Source organism: Amblyomma mixtum, chromosome 1 (assembly GCF_055824585.1).
Source record: "Amblyomma mixtum isolate Tamu chromosome 1, ASM5582458v1, whole genome shotgun sequence".
NCBI lineage: Eukaryota > Metazoa > Arthropoda > Arachnida > Ixodida > Ixodidae > Amblyomma > Amblyomma mixtum.
Genome location: NC_143012.1, coordinates 269,705,566 through 269,721,973, shown reverse-complemented (window position 1 = coordinate 269,721,973; position 16,408 = coordinate 269,705,566). Strand labels below are relative to the sequence as shown.

Genomic DNA, 16,408 nt, shown 5'->3' with positions numbered 1-16,408 from the left:
CCGCAATCCGGTCCTTTCGTCTGAACCAACCTTGAAGAACGCCTTCCATCTGAAGCGCTTTTTTTTTTCTGTTTTCGAAACTCTAAAGCCTAATGCACTCGGCGCCAGTGCGACATCAAAGCCTAGGTGCAGAACAGTACGGGCCTGTCATGGGCTTCGGCCATGTACATTATCATGAAGGTGGTATGTGCTACTGCTGCTTATGGTCATCAAGCGTCCTGTCTCACCTAAGGATGGTGTTTTGTTTTTTCCCCTTATGACTAGGTGAAGAGTTTCGCTGACTTTTATTAACCCACATGCCGTGTTCGGTAAAAAAGCATGCGCTCGCGATGTTGTGGAGCCGAGGGAAGTAGTCATTGATAGCCTACTGACTTTTGTGGCCGCATAATGAACACGCCGTTTAACGACATCAATCTCAAACATGCGCCTTGGGACCGCAGATGTTATATGTGGCCCATAATTGATTCCTTACGCAGCTCAATCTGGAAAAAAAAAACAAATTACCAAGTTTGATGCCTGAAGTTTCAGTTGGCGTTTCGTTAAAATAACTGCAACTGCTAAAAGATCTCCAGCTGCTCAGTGCTGGGTACCATCACAGCAGTGAACACTCAGGTATCAGTTTACGAAACCATAAAGAACTTTTTTTAACAGTTTATTCGCATGCCTGCAGAGGCTGTCGAAGGAGGGTACTGCATAAGAGGGGGCGGGGGCAATGTGTAAAATATGCATGTACATAAAAGAGGGAATGAAGAGTCAGGTAACAATCGATCATAATAAGGTGGCACCAAGAAAAAAAATTATAAAGGCAAGTGATGATGCAGAAGCGGCAAATAAGTGGTCGTTGTACAATCACTGTTAAAAAATACAGAAAGAGCACGCAAATCGAAAACAAGCAGAAATAATAAGCAGAGCAAAAAATAATGATAAAGTAGAGTATTTAAAAAAACAGCAGTAAAGAGCTAGCTACAACAAGAAAAAGAAAAAGGATTAGTGAGAGATGTAGCCGCTTACAACTGCAATCATTGCTGACAAGCAATCAACATATACAGATCAAAGAACAGCAATTCTAGCATTACAAAAACAACACAACATGAAATAATAAAATGGGATACATACATCATATGTCAGTATATGAGACTAGTATAGGGATGTGTGGCATGCGACGCGTTTTACTTCTGCGGGATTATCGCTACGTGGAGGCACCATAAAAACTCACTTGACATGAGTTCGGGAATTCCAGGGTACGCACTCTCATTGGACACAGTAGTTTTGCTGTGTGGTGAAACATGGCACCGCAATATCTCATGTCCCTCTTCTGGAATGCTGTCATTTTCGTAGCGTTGCCTCAAAGGCCAGAGGCATGGAATTTCATGCCGGGGTGGGGATGAAAAAAACTACGTGCGGCATTATGTCCGATCATATCTACAAGGCAGCGAGCAATATGAACATCCTATGCCCTACCGCTGCTGAATGGCAATGGACGTATCATCTACCCGAACACGCATTGTACAATGCGATGGAAAGGAAACAGAGATGCGGAAGCAATCATTTACTTTAATTACCACGCGAGGGCCAAGCAGAGCAAGACAAGTAATAGTTTCACTGCTGTCAGAGGGCAGAGAAATGGCGTCCACGCAGCTATACGGCTAAGCTCGATCCAGTGCATGGCTCGTACGCCGGCGACACGCCGTGCCGCAGCCCTCGTTTGGCCCCGCAGAGACAACAGCGTTGCCAGGAGGCAAAAGGACCGTCTCTCCACTCCTCTTTCTTCCTCGCCCTCTTTCCAGCGGTCCATCGATAACAACCATAGCATGACCGGGTTTACCTGGGGGAGACGACCGGACCGGAAACAGGAAGCCACGTCACGCACTAAAGGCCTCTTCCTCTTTTGCCCTATTGCCCGCCCCCTCATCAACTCACTTCTCACGGCGCCGCAAAATCGTCGATACGCGACTCACGGCGCGCCAGCAGCCCCTGCGGGAACGGCACGCCGGCGCCCGACGCGGCAGAAGTTGAGGGAAGCGCTGCGCCCAAGTTCGCTACACCGTTGCCCGCCGGTCATTGCGGGACTGGACAGTGAAAAAACCAAGCGCGCACGGAGGCAGCGACGGGAATTTTCAATGCGCGGAGGGAAAAAAGCGACACGAGTAGCAGCGGACAGTGGGGGCTCGTCTTGTCGTACGTGCATGGGCCGGGCTGCGGGCGGAGTGTGATGTGCGTGCCTGCCGCCGTCCTCCTCGAGAGCAGCATGCTCAGCGTAACGCTCACCCAGTGCGCGGAAGGCGGCTGCTCCGAGACGGAATTGGGCTCACTCAGCGAGCCGCTGCTGTGCTGTCGCCGAAACTCGACGAGGGCGGCCGGCGCTTCGCTGGCGCCCGCCGCTGCGGACCCGTCGGCGTCGGCCGCCTACCACGGGACCAAGAGGTCCAGCTGGCCCAAGTGCTGCCGTCGAAAGAATGAGACCAGGCTTAGCGAGGAGTTCGCGCTCTCCGTCCTGCCGCTGCTGCACGAAGGTAAAAGTTGTGACTGGCGCTGTGAGCTACTGGGTCATTGGGCCGGTCGATCTGCTGACCCGTCTGTATGATTCCAGAGCCGTAAATGGGGAGCCCAACGCTCTATTGAGGATGAGTGCATAGCGTCGCTCTTGGAGAGCCAGAGTGGATACTGATGGAAGGGAAACTTCCTACCAAGCAAGGAAACAGCATAACTGAGATGGGACTAGGGCAAATACGTGCAGCGACATCGCGCTGTTTGTTCACTTCTGTGCACCGGGATATGAAAATTTAATCGAGGACTAGAGTGGCTCACATCCAGTTATGAGGTTCAGAAATTCTTCAGGACGGTAAGGGGTTAAGTTAAGCTAGGCTAGGAAGATGTCTGATTGACTGTTAGGAAAGGTGTTAGGTAGTTTGTTCATTAGGCTGGGAGGCTAAACAGGTGGTTGTTACTTGCGCAAGACAAGTAATCGAAGTTATCTTAAGAGATCCTTATTCTTCGCTACAGTAACGTGCCTGACGGTGATGGTGGTGGCGTATTTCGTTCGGTGACCTGTGTAAGCAGCTGCTATGGAACAAATATTTTTCTTTTTTCATCAGTACTCCGTGACCGACGTACGCCGTAGGGAGCAATGTTCTTTTTGGAAGTAATAAAAATCACACTACTTTGGTCTTCTATGGCAAAGAAAGAGGGGAAATGTTAATTTCGTTTTTAGATCAGTTATCCGAAGACATCTCATTTTGGTGTCCTATGTGATTCTTGTTTTAGTCGTACATATCTAAATATTTTATTGTGACGTTTTTTTATATACTCCGTGGCAGACTGCTCTTTTTAGCATGCAAAAACAATGAAAAATTTGTGGTTATGAGCTATTGGCACCAATAGAGTAACTAATTTATTTGCTCAGCACATTCCTGTAAGGTCTAAAATGTTCAGAAGATCCATCTCAGGCCTTTCAACACATGGCGAGATCCAAGACAAACTTTGTCATTATAATACTTTCAGTGAGATGATTTTAAAGTGACCTCACGATGCGCCAGGAAGCCTTACAAAGACTGCACATGCTCGTGGATCGCGAGATTGAACAGCCGGAATAATTGGCAGTGGGTGTATCATCTCCGCAGTACGCCTTGACTCGTTCCTTACTCACGAGCTTTCTGTCTGGGTGGCGCTGCGCTCAGATGCAGGGCTTCGCTCTGCCATTCAAGCTCACCGCACTATTTTTCACACGACCCGCCGCGGCTGCTCAGTGGTTGAGTGTTCGGCTACTGAGCCGGAGTTCCCGGGTACTAACCAGGCCGCGGCGGCCGCGTTTCGATGGAGGCGAAACGCAAAAGGCGCCCGTGTGCTGTGCGATGTCAGTGCACGTTAAAGGGCCCCAGGTCGTCGAAATTATTCCGGAGCCCTCCACTACGGCACTTCTTACTTTCGTTCTTCTCTTGCTCCCTTCTTTACTCCTTCCCTTACGGCGCGGTTCAGGTGTCCGACGTGTCAGACAGATACTGCGCTATTTCCTTAAAAAAAAAAAAAATCCCAACTCCTACAGGGAGCGGGTTTCACAAAAAAGTAAACCTGATTTGTATTTGCCTGAGCGCTGTGGCATTTTTATCCGGTCACCAGGGATAACAATGTACTGGAATTTTATTTTTTCTATCAATGTAAAAGCCTACCGCTGATTGTACCGTACAACTACCAGTGAATGTATAAATTCGCCCTTATTCATTCTGCATTATCTTACAAAATATTCCAGCCATTACACCGTTAACTTTGTTAAGATTGTAAGAGGTATAAACCTCTTCTAATGACTGTGCATTTCTACCCACGAAAAAAAAAGAAAATGTTATTTGTGCAAAATGGCAATAACACTCCGGTGTTTTTTTTTATTTCGAGAATGCTGTTGCTTTTCCACAAAAACGTTCATGATGTTATTGACACTGTATTTTCTCTAACGCTTGAGTGTTAAATTCTCAAAAATGGTGCAGTTTCTGACGCTGCCTTCACAACAACAGTGGCTAATAACCAAACACCTATGCAATTTTCAATGACGTCCACTCTAAACATGCGGAAAGACAAAGTTTCGTATCAAAACGCTGCCTTCATCCACGTCTACCTTAACTGCGTCAATATTTCACTACTGTTTCAATGTGCAAGGCACCCTGGCCAATCCCCCGTTGTGGTATGTGCCACCTTACCAGAGGGCAACCACACAACTAAGTGCCCTGGCACATACCGTCTTGTTTGTGCCACAGCAGCCAACTGACAACCTGAACCTACCAAACAGGGAAGCTACCTCTATGCATTTGGAAAGCCTCGCACTCGGAGGGATCAAAGACGTGAGAGTAAACCCCTATATAAACGCCATCGCCTTTGATGTCAAGGAGTAGAGGGCACTATGAAGTTTGACCGCCATCACTAAACTCGGCATTATCAGCGTACGCCATCTTATCCTCCTAGACGGCGGCACTACGTCTGCCGTAATTTACAACGCCGACATCGCCATCTGCGTCGCAGATCTGCCCATGTTAATCAATCCGGCGACAAACAGCATTTCAATAATCTAAGCTCAGCGCCTCAGAAGGTCTAAATGCATGCGGCTGACCTCCAAGGGTGTTTGCATACCACCATACGTGAAGGTTGGGCACTCTCGACACCCAGTGAGACCTTTGGTACCTAAGCCGCTACAATGCAGGAAGTGGATGAGGATCGGTCACGTGGCCGGCGTCTACAGCAACTCCATCGTTTGTCCGAGGTGTTCCGAGCCACACAGTGGCGTAATTTGCCGCGACTGCCTTGAAGCTAACTACTCTTCCTCGAAAGACTGCCCCCGTCTCAAGAGTGATCGGACGGTACTGAAGAAAATTGTGCGAGACCATTCAAGGTGCGACGATGTCGTTTGCGCCGCCAAAGGTTCTCAAAGAAGGCAATCACCGAAGGGAAGACCCCGGGCACCACTGCAGCTTGTCCGCCCCTTCCAACAACCGCATTGAATCCCGGGAGCCCGGCACCTGGTGACGACGAATCTACTGCATCAAATATTACTTTCCCACCGCTACCGAAGCCTTGTACACCCACTAAGTCAGGGATGTTGCCGCACTCCCAATGTCCAACGCCTACCACTGACCCGGACGAAAGCAACGATCCGGAGCGTCGCCAAGATCTGCAAGTGATTGCAATGCTCACGTCCTTGCTTAATGTCATGCGTGCTCTGATTTCAGCCTGCACACGCGAGCAGCACACAGAGCACTGCAAATACTGGACGCGTTGCATCCAGTTCCTGCATCTCAACTCAACTGCACGGCTGAAGTTGAGTTCATCATCCAAGAACTTCCCCATGAATGGGCACTGCGGTATCAAAGGAAGCCACCGCGCGGACGAGGCTGCCATGGCACTGTTTTGCTGCCTGAGGCCGACTGGCTTGAGTGGCGGTGCTCCTGGTGCCTTCTCTCTTTTCCTTTTTAATCCCATCATCCCCCTTCCCCAGTGCACCGTAGCCAACCGGAACACACTTCTGGTTAACACCCTTTCCTTCCCTCTTCCTCTTTATCTCTCTATCGCTCTAAATGTAGCGAATGGCCATCACGGCGGGTTCTTCTTTCAATACCGATCGAATTTCCCTCACTTTCCGCTCTTCATTGACAAGCAGAGCGAATTCCTGGTATAACTCCCCGGACGCCGATGCAATGCGTGAGAGCCTGGCAGGCTTCGACAGCGCTACGCAATGCCCAGCCTCTGCAGTTGCTTCTTCAGGCTGGTCACGTTTCGGTTGGGGCGTTTCGTAATCAACATCGCGCAGACAGAACAACGCAACGCGTTCAGCTTTAGATACACATGCTGTCGACCTGCGTACGAGAGTAAGAGCTTATGCTTATACGGTTTCCGAGGCGCAACGAAAGTACCCTGTACGCACTATGCAATTAGAGGCCGGAGTGCGGCGTTGTTACCCGCGCATACAATCCAAGGTCATCGTTACCAACGAAGGTAATGCTATAGGAGGGCTTTTGTTCCGAGGGACACGCTTCACTGGTACTGTTTTTTTTGTTTGTTTCAGTATATAAATACGAAGCAGTGGCGCTCAAACACGCACCGGCGTATCCGATGTAGGGACCTTGAGCCGCGCGTGCCCCGTTCCAGTTCACAACATCGACCCGACCCGTATTCGGAATAGAACGGCGACGTTCGTCTGGCTGGCACACAACAGGAACGCTGGAGTAACGAAACACTCGTGCTGGAGTACCCGGGAGCATCGATTGACCTTGCGAGGCCTGAGGAACGCTGCAGTTGTCTTGCATTTGCCGTCTTGTTTTTTTTCAGGGTCACTCGGGGCAGAATTTTTTTTATTTGAACGACTAGTGTTTCAGCGACGTACATGGCATGCGACTGCGGAGGATTTCGACCCAGGCTTGCGCTCGCATTACGACGCAAAGAACAGGCCTGGAAATTCGAAGGCCACGAGCAAGTTTGGCCCTGACCGCACTTTAGATCAGACGCATGCTTTCTGTATATTCGTGTGTGTGATTGGTAGGGTTATTTTTGTCAGCAAAAGACTGAAGTCATTATATCGGAATTCTTTATAACTTTCGAACGTAGTGTTTGACGTTTGTTTGAAGTGGTTGTCTTGCAGTTGAAATGTAGGATCTTTGTGTTACCGCCGTTCTAGCTGGATGGTGACGAACGCACACGGATTGCTGCTTAAGTGGCTGCATAAAATGGGCGTTTTCCTCACGATAAGCTTGTAAAGACTGTCCGATTTTTAGCCTCGCCAATGTGTGCTGGCAGTTCGGGCGTTACTTCTCTCCTTGAGCCGCTCGTGTCCGCGACTCACGGCTGTGGTCCGAGAAATGAATGTGCTTGCGTATGGCATTCGCGCCTGTCTTCTGCCCCATGATGATGATGGTGGTAATAGTAAGAAACTCTATGGTCCTAAGGCTTAATGGCACATGGTTGCCCATCATACCTCTTTTTCTTTTCCTTTTCCCAACTCGTGTGCAGAATAACATGAAGTTGATTTTTCTTCCTTCCTTTGCAAAAAAAAAAAGACTATTGCTGGTGGTTTAGCATAGCTGACCACGAAATATTCTGCGAAAGCACACTTTGGCGAGTGGATACTAACGCCACGTAACTGGAAGCGTGATTGAAAGCGCGTTTCCTTTCCTTTCTTGACTTGCGCACATATGGAAGTTGTTGTTGTTGTTGTTGTTGTTGTGACTGAGAGAAGGATGAAAAGGAAATTGCACGGGCCTGCTACTGGCTCTAGCCAAGCCACCACCGCTGCCAACGTGCAGATAGAGGAGAGGTAAGAGATCAGAAGAAAGAGAAAAAGGCAAGAAAAGACGCGCGTCGCAGCAACAACTGCGTCCGCCGGAGCGGACGCTGCTGAAAAAATCAGATAAGCGGCCGAAGCCGCACTCGCCGAAGCGAGATCAGATACTCTATCTCATATGGAAGTTGATGAAGACGACAATGTGCAATGCACAGCGCGAGTGTGTGTTGCAGTTCAACCCGAGGCGTGATATAGCGTAGTGCTCTCGGGCAGTGGCCAGCGAATCTGATCTGCTCACGTCGCTGTCGTGTCGGGTCGCGGCAATATTTATTTCATTTCTCCATGTTTGGTTTGGTTTTATGGGGCTTAACGTCCCAAAGCGACTAAGGCTATGAGAGACGCCGTCATCCTCATTCAGAGTCTCTTTTATTTCTCACCGTTTCCCGTATCATGTGACTAACTTCAGAGGCTTCACCACACACCGGGCGAGTTAAAAAGCTATAAAAATAAAAAGGCATAGCAACAGACCCTGTGTACTCTCACAGGCAAACACAGGAAGCACGTCGTGGCATAGTACAGAGCAGCAAAATTTCCGCGCATGAACGAAACAAATTGGAATAAAAGAAAAGCCGTAAACCACCAATGACCGTCGAACCGTCGAACAGTACGCAATACTACGTGGCTTAAACCTTTAGAAATTAGGTGCTCAAGGTAATGCTGCCTTAGGCAAGGAAAAGAACGACAGAGCTGCATGAAAGAAATGCAATTCGAAGTCCCTCATCGGTGCTGTAAAAATAACTGGGCTGTTTATACAATGATGATTTAACGTGTATGGTAAAGTGAACCAAAGGCTCTGGTTGCCATATAAAGTCCTCCTGCGAGGAACGTCCCATTCTTGTTTGCTTCTGGTGAAGAAGCGTTTTACTTTAAGGTTAAGTACAGCAAGAATCTTCAGACAGTCGGATGCGCATTGCGGCTATAACCTAAGGCAATGTCGTAATCGAGACTCAAAATGTGGCACGGGAAGGATCCTATAATATGGAAATAATTTCCCCGCATGACCAGTGTTGCATGCAGCAGCGATAAGTCCAATTGCCTTCTTTTGGACAGCTGTACTATATTTAGGTTTGTTTTACATGTGCCACGAACAAGGTGGAAGTAACTTATATACGATTGAAATAATGCGTGGTAAATTGTAAGCTTATGCTCCGGGGAAAACTAACTGCGACATCAAGAGAGGAAGCCTACAGATTTCGAAAGCTTTCTTTCAATGTACATTACATGTTCAGACGATCTTATGCGAAAGTCGAAAACGACGTCTAGCGATTTAAACTTTTCCACAATTTCAATAATAGTATTTTCCAGCTTTAGTTCATTTCTTACAGTAATATCCAGGCTAAGGAGCGGAAAAAGACAGTCTTAGTCTTGCTGGAGTTAACTACCAAACCATTAGCTCTGGATTGTGCAGAGCACAAGGGTCAGGTTCCCTCTTTTAACAAGTTCTTCGCCAGAGGAGCCTACATGAAAGAAACTTGTGTCAGGAGCGTACTGAATACAACTGAGACGCTGAGATGCAATTTACCAACTCTTTGCTACTGATCAGGGAGATTAGCACGCTTTTTTCTTCGCGTGTGCTCTTCGAAACACGCGACGAATTGCGCCGAAGCTATCACCTTGTATTATCGGAAGACGCATCCCTTTCGGGTCTTGTCACTTTCTTACTGAGTGCATTCGTTCTGACGTGTGCATGCGCCCCTCGCAGGCGATGGTGCCGCGGATGGTGTGCCTCCGGGAACCAAGGTGGACAAGCGCTGCTGCAACGAGAACAGCCGCAAGGTGTCGCTGGGCCTCGTGATGACGCTGCTCATCGCCGCCTCGTGGGTCGGAGCGGCGCACATGCTCAAGGCTACGTTCGCCGAGAGCAACAGCCCGGCCAACCAGAGGCTCACCAGGGAGGGCCGCCTCAATGTTACAGAGGTGATCAATCAATCAATCAATCAATCTATCAATCAATCAATCAATCAATCAATCAATCAATCAATCAATCAATCAATCAATCAATCAATCAATCAATCAATCAATCAATCAATCAATCAATCAATCAGAACACGTGCAATATATAGTTTTGTCGATATATGTATTCCAGGCGTTGGCAATGGCTAGACGGACTTTTCGTAGGTTGCTCGCTCTATAAAAAAGAGCGAACCAGGCACCGCTGTGGCTCATTGGTTATGGTGCTCGGCTGCTGCCCCGAAAGATGCGGGTTCGATCCCGGCCGGGGCGATCGCATCTTGGTGGAGGCTGAATGCTAGACGGCCGTGTATTGTGCGATGTCAGTGCACATTAAAGAACCCCAGGGGATCGAAATTATCCGGAGTCCTCCATTACGGCGTCCTTCATAGCCTGAGTCGCCCTGGGACGAAAAACCCCATAAACCAAACCAAACCAAGCCACAAAACACCTCTTTGTTGCAGGTGTTACAGTCCGATACCGTCAAGAGAGGTGGAACAGAAAAATAACATAGAATATGAACAGTCCATTCTTTAATGGCGAAAGCTGTTTATGGCATCCTTCGTCGGCGATTACGTTTAGCTATACTACCTGGCGAGAGGAGACAAGCCTTGCACAGCCTTCACCGTCTTGATTTGTGGCGCGCCGAGTTGCCATTGATTCGAAACACAAAAGGCACCCGTCTGCTGCCTGTCAGTGGGCGTTAACAATCCGTCCGGAGCCCTACACTACGGCATTTTTTTTTCTTTCACTCCCTCCTATATCTCTTTCCTCACGGCTTTTTTTATGTAGCTACCGAGAAATGAGACAGTTGCTGTGCCATTTCCTCTCCTCGAAACCAATTTTGATTTCCATTTTTGACCCGATAGCGCCAAAGGCCCCGTTGTCGAGAAAATCCGATGTCGGCGCTGTCGCCGGCGTCGTACGCGAAAAATTACGAGCATATGGCTCTTGCAGGTGGTGTCCAGAGAGCAACCTAGGAGGCAGGTGGGCCACCTAGGTCACGTGACCTTGCAGTGTCATAAGAACCTGTGCACCGAATAGTCAGAAAATTATCCACCGTTGCAGGTGGCAGTTAAATTAGGGAGTGGTCGTTCGGGAAGAGTAACCTGGGCCGCACAAGGCTCACCGCTGGGAGTACCTGCCATCGCAGGGCAGTGGCGCATTGCGCCACTGCCCACTGCTCAAGCAGGGTATGAGGAGTCCCAGGGATCTATGGGTGTAAAGTAGAGAATGAACTTCTGCATATACGCGAATTAACCCAATACGCTATGGCGTCATACACTTAAGGCGGAGCTTCAGTGTCTCCTCCATTTTTTTTTTCACTAATCATGATCACGTTACCAACCCTTGCACCCATCCTGAGCCTCGCCCTTTGTGCAATGTTGGTTGTCATGGACAGGGACGCGTGTCCTAAAGACGCCACCAAATGCTTCTAAACGCCTATAGTACGCTGTACGCGCGTCTGTGTGAGGGTTATAAGTAGTTGTGAGAAAAGGAAGTGTAGAAGGCTTTCTTAGGGTAGTCACCTAGACCGCGCCGTGAAGTAAGAGATTACGAAAGCATTGAAAATGGCACAGATAATAAATAAAAAAAAAATTTTTCTTGCTGCAGTGATCGTCGCTACTTACTCATCGTCGTGTGCGTGTAGTCAATTTGTGCTTTTTAATTGCACTCAAAATATAGGCTGGCGAGTTGGTGATACATGTTCAAAATTAACAGCACGAAAAAACGAACACGAAACGGGAGCAAAACACAGGACAAGCGCTGTGCTACTGATAGCAGGTTTAAGATATGCAACCATTTTGAATAGTAGTGATTAACTATTGCACTGTTAAAGCAGCGCGGCGATGAGGACAACGAGAAAGGACTAACTCAATCACTCACAACAGCCGCAACAGCACCAGCTACAACCTTTAACAGAGAAATTTAAGATCTCCCGAAATTATTTTACTTGATATACTTTCAGGAGAAGGAGATTGAGTTTTTTCCGACACATGGAAGTTAGTTATGAGTGTGCTTGTAAAATGTATTTTATTCGAAACAATTCCGCCTCACAAACCTGAAACTTCCCTTTATTATAATGTTAACCGATCGCAACATATTCTATTAAACGAAAAGTCTTTCCCTGGTCAAAGTGTTTTCTGTACATGTGCTAATCAACAGTGGCGTTAGTCACAATGTTACTGACTTTGTTACTGAATGTTACTGACTGTTACTGACTTTAGAAAACCTGTGTAGATTTTTCCCCAGTCGGGTCTATAAGTAGTGCTCACTTGAATAACCACACTTTTGCATTTCTTGCAGGTTACGTTTGACGCCCCTTTTTTCACGACGTGGGTCTGCGCAAGCTTCAACACCTTTTTCTTTCCCATATTCCTGATGGGGCGACTCTGCTCTAGGACAGAAAAGACGACTGCCAAGAATGTGCTCATGTAAGGCTTTTGAATAGATTCATTCAACATAATATTGAAATACTGCTGCCTGGGGTATTCTCTTCAGTACAGTGAACCACAAACGCAGGGCTCCCACTGATCACCTTCAGACATGGCACTCATCCCAACATTCGTAACACTGTGAAATTCGCCACCACCAAATGCAATCTTATATGTGTTTTAAAGGAATGCCCCCCCCCCCCCCCCCCCAAAGTATTAAATTTGTAAGTAGGGAACAATTACTAATTAGCATTTACCCAAGCGCGCAGACTTGGGCTACAGAGGAAAGCTATGCAACTTTCACAGAAGCTGCATAGCTTGCGCCTATTCGGGAGACTCGGTGTATTACCTGAGATAACCAGGAAAGCTGCTAGATGGCAGGGCAAGGATGAATTATCAACTAGAGGGGGAGGTTGAGGCTGACCAAGGGCCATTTTCCAAGAATTTAACCCCATCAGAGCCGAACAAGTGGGGGAAACCTTCTACCCATTAGAAAACCAAAGGGTACCCAGCGCTGCTGGGGATCGAACCCAAAACCTCCTCAATGCGAAGCGGATTCTCTATCACAACGCCACCGCTTCGGTAAAAAGGGCCTCAAATGAGTTTTATTGCGCATAGCGGATTTTTTTATTGGACGCATCAACGACCCGTAGAAAGGGGTAGGTCAAAGACTCCTTGCCCAAATATTTAACCCCTGCAAAGCTGAGCACCAGGGTGATGGAAAGCCCATTCGTAAACCGAAAAAGCCATTTAGAAAACTGGTTGGTACATGGTGGCGTTGGGGATCGAACGTCGCCCCTTCCACATGCGGGTTGTTGATCAAGTCACCCTCGCCCTGCCATCTTCTAGCCTTCCTGGTTAGCTCAGAAGGTAGATCGACTTCTCTGGAGAGGTGGTGGTCTGGGTTCGAAACCACGGACCAGGGCGAATTTTTCTTCAGCAGCGAAGCATCTTTCAAAAGTGTAAAGCTTTCTCTTGTAGACGTATGGCTGCATTTGCGTGGATGCTAATGAGTTAAGTACTCCCTAGTTACTGAACACGTTCCTAAAAGGAGGAGTACAGTGATTTTTCCGGTAATTTTTTAATGCGTTCTAACACACTTAGATTTCATACGGTAACGAAGAGAGGGTCGTTTTGAGCATTCCAGTGAAGTTTAAACGCTGCATGTTTCCTATAATTAACGCATTCTGAAATTCGCTCGCCACCAATTACGGGACATCTTACAGCGCGTTTTTCGCCGCCCCTAAGAGGTTTCAAACTGGATGACTGATTTCGCCTCAGTGAGCTCCTTCATGAAGCTTGCCCTATTGCTATTACAATTTTCCAGTCATAAGAGAATATTATAGTTCTTTATGGTGCAGTTATTCCAATTCAAATAACGTATTAGAATGTAGGAAACAAGCTCATGTCTTCCAGCCAAGGCAGCACTTGAATTGATTTGCGAAATTTGTCTTGAAGCAAAACTACGCGGTCACTCACACAAATGGTGGGTTTTACTGATAACTGTACGACTCACAGTACGGCACTATTGCTGTACTGCGGACAGCAGAGTAGATTTACCTATAATGATAAATATCATGCTGAATGAATGAATGAATGAATAAATAAATAAATAAATAAATAAATAAATAAATAAATAAATAAATAAATAAATAAATAAATAAATAAATAAATAAATAAATAAATGAATAAATAAATAAATAAATAAATAAATAAATAAATAAATAAATAAATAAATAAATATTGTTTGAACTAGGGCTTTGTCGGTAGGCGTGAAGTGAAGGGCTGCGATAACATCTCGTATCATAAAAAGGCAGTAAGGCGATTCTCAAACAGGGCTATCATTTGCGTAATGCCTAACTCTGATTTCTTTTTTTTCCCCCTCCGCACCCCAGCGAGACCCTGACGCAGCTGCAGGAGAAGCGGTTCACATTCTCCCAGTTCTTCTCCCGCTGCGGCCTCTTCTGCCTGCTGTGGGTGGTGACCAACTACGCTCTGGTGCACTCGCTCAGGATCCTGGACACTACGGACGTGCTGGCGCTGTACGCCTCCAACGTCTCCTTTGTCTACCTCCTCTCCTGGGTCATACTGCACGAGCAGTTTGTTGGGATCAGGGTGAGTATTTGTTGGACGGGAACATAACACTTACTGCTGATGAAATATCGCTGAGTTGTGATGCGGGAACAACGACGCACACAGTGCTGGGAGTTCATGGCGGCGCTGTTATTACCGTTAGTCCTGTTTCCGTACTGGTGTAACTATTTAGAGCAGCGAAATACTACAGGCAGCGTCTGTACCAGAAGAACACGTGAGTATATAGTCGGATAAAACTCAAGAATGAAGCGGCTTTTTCCCGTCTAAGGACCCTTTTCCAGCCAACGGCGTCGGCCGATTCTTGTGACTCTGCTAGTGTGACAATGCAGGGAGCGGCGCGACAATACAGGGAGTGGACTATCCCTGACCTTGGAGGGAGGGGCTATCCACTTTCATTTGCCGCTCCCTACATTGTGACGCTGGCAGGCTCATATGGGAATCGGCCGACGCCGTTGGCTGGAAAAGGGTCCTTAGACGGGGAAAAGCCGCTTCGTTCGTGAGTTGTATCCGACTATAGTACAACTCATCAAAGAGAGTTGTTTGCAGGAAAGAGTTATCTTGAGAGGAAATGCTTCCGATTCCTTGAGATGAGGAAAAAAAGTTCAGTTTTATCGACTTCAACAATAAGACTTTTGTTCCGCCTCGTTTTTCATGAACAATAAGGATAACAAGCATTGAAGCGAATATTCCGCCGTCCCGTCAGCGGACATGCAACCGCGACATAAAGCAGTCCTGAGTCCTGCAGAGTAGCCCTGGTTGTGAGAGCAGGCACATTTTATAGATTTTAATCGAGCACCTTTCCCTGTGTGCTTGCAATGTAGGTAAGCTATGCGACAGCAGGTCGTTGAATAAGCAAGAATTATTGCCCTATTTGGAAATCATGTCGCACATGCGTTTAGGAATGCAAACGTGAATATTTTTAGGGAAGAATTTGTCTCTTACAACAACACAAATCAATTTCAACGTGCACTAACCAAAACTGGCCGATCAGCCAGGTCACTTGTGGAGATGCTTCAATGGGAGAGTGACAGTGTAAATGAATACTGTGAAGTATTTTCAACAGAATTGAAGTGGTTATGAAATAAATTGATTGTGGTAAAAAGTGTTATGCATGACAAACACCTTCTCAGGGCTAAGCCCTTCGTAATTGAAAGGCTAGGTACTCACGATAGGTGTTCTATCGCGACAAGTGACAACAACATATGATGAAGAATCGAGAGCCTAATTAACAGCGGCTTTCTCGTACCACTTGCTTTGCAGATAGTAGCGGTGATCCTATGCAACACGGGCATCGCGCTGCTGGCCTACATGGATGGCGTCACGAGAACCATTACGCTTGGCGGAGTGGTACTCTCGGCAGCCGCGGCCGCCGGTTCCGGCGTGTACAAGGTGAACACTGCACAGTGAATTAATTTGCGTGCTGGCTTTAATAAGCCGCTCTGTCCAGAAACTTCAGCCCTCACCTGACCACCTATACCACGAGAATGTTACTATTTATTTCTTAGCGGATGCCAGCTGGCAAGAAGGATTGGAAACACCAATCTTAACGTGTCGATAGGTATTTGGACTAGTCACTGTATATTAGTACGTACAGAAGTATGCTAAGAATAAAATTATACATTATGCTTAACAAAAACGAAATATGTAGGAAGGACAACTATCGAAAGAAACTTCGTTATAAACCCTGATATGGCCAGGCTTATCACGTTTTGGGTGAAGCTTGATGCATAAAAATAGTGGTAAGTCTATGAAGACTATGCATATCATGGATCTGCTGAAGCAATGCATATTTGCGTTGAACGCAGTGAGATTAGTGTCCTTGTCCTACTAAAATTAACAGTGCAATCGTATGAGATGTTGCTTCAGGCATAAATGTGCGTTAACTGATTATGTAAATATAGTTACTAAGGCACAGCATAACAAGAAGTCAACGGTGAAATGGTATAGGTATTGCTATGAAACAAAGTGTCAGCGCGGGAGTAGCCATGGCTTGTTCGATATGCCTCGCCTGCCAGAAGTCGATTTTATTCAGTAGATGTGTCAGCTACGACATGAAGAATTAGAAAACACTGCGCAAAACACATGACCAGAGAAGAGTAGAGGGTACATCGTG

At 47.0% G+C, this 16,408-nt stretch overlaps 1 protein-coding gene across 6 annotated transcripts in view; it reads left to right on the top strand.

Moving 5' to 3' along the window:
• LOC149371665 (solute carrier family 35 member F3-like) overlaps nucleotides 1-16,408 on the top strand; it is a 317,875-nt gene that overhangs the window by 293,776 nt on the left and 7,691 nt on the right. For 5 of the 6 annotated variants that reach the window (XM_089565903.1, XM_089565902.1, XM_089565904.1 and 2 more), the window contains 4 exons: nucleotides 9,519-9,733; nucleotides 12,074-12,201; nucleotides 14,097-14,316; nucleotides 15,556-15,684. In XM_089565903.1, coding sequence (XP_089422029.1) covers nucleotides 9,519-9,733; nucleotides 12,074-12,201; nucleotides 14,097-14,316; nucleotides 15,556-15,684 — 692 coding nt within the window. Of the gene's footprint in view, nucleotides 1-2,073; nucleotides 2,514-9,518; nucleotides 9,734-12,073; nucleotides 12,202-14,096; nucleotides 14,317-15,555; nucleotides 15,685-16,408 lie in introns of those variants that run through there. The other variant, XM_089565906.1, reaches the window with a different exon arrangement.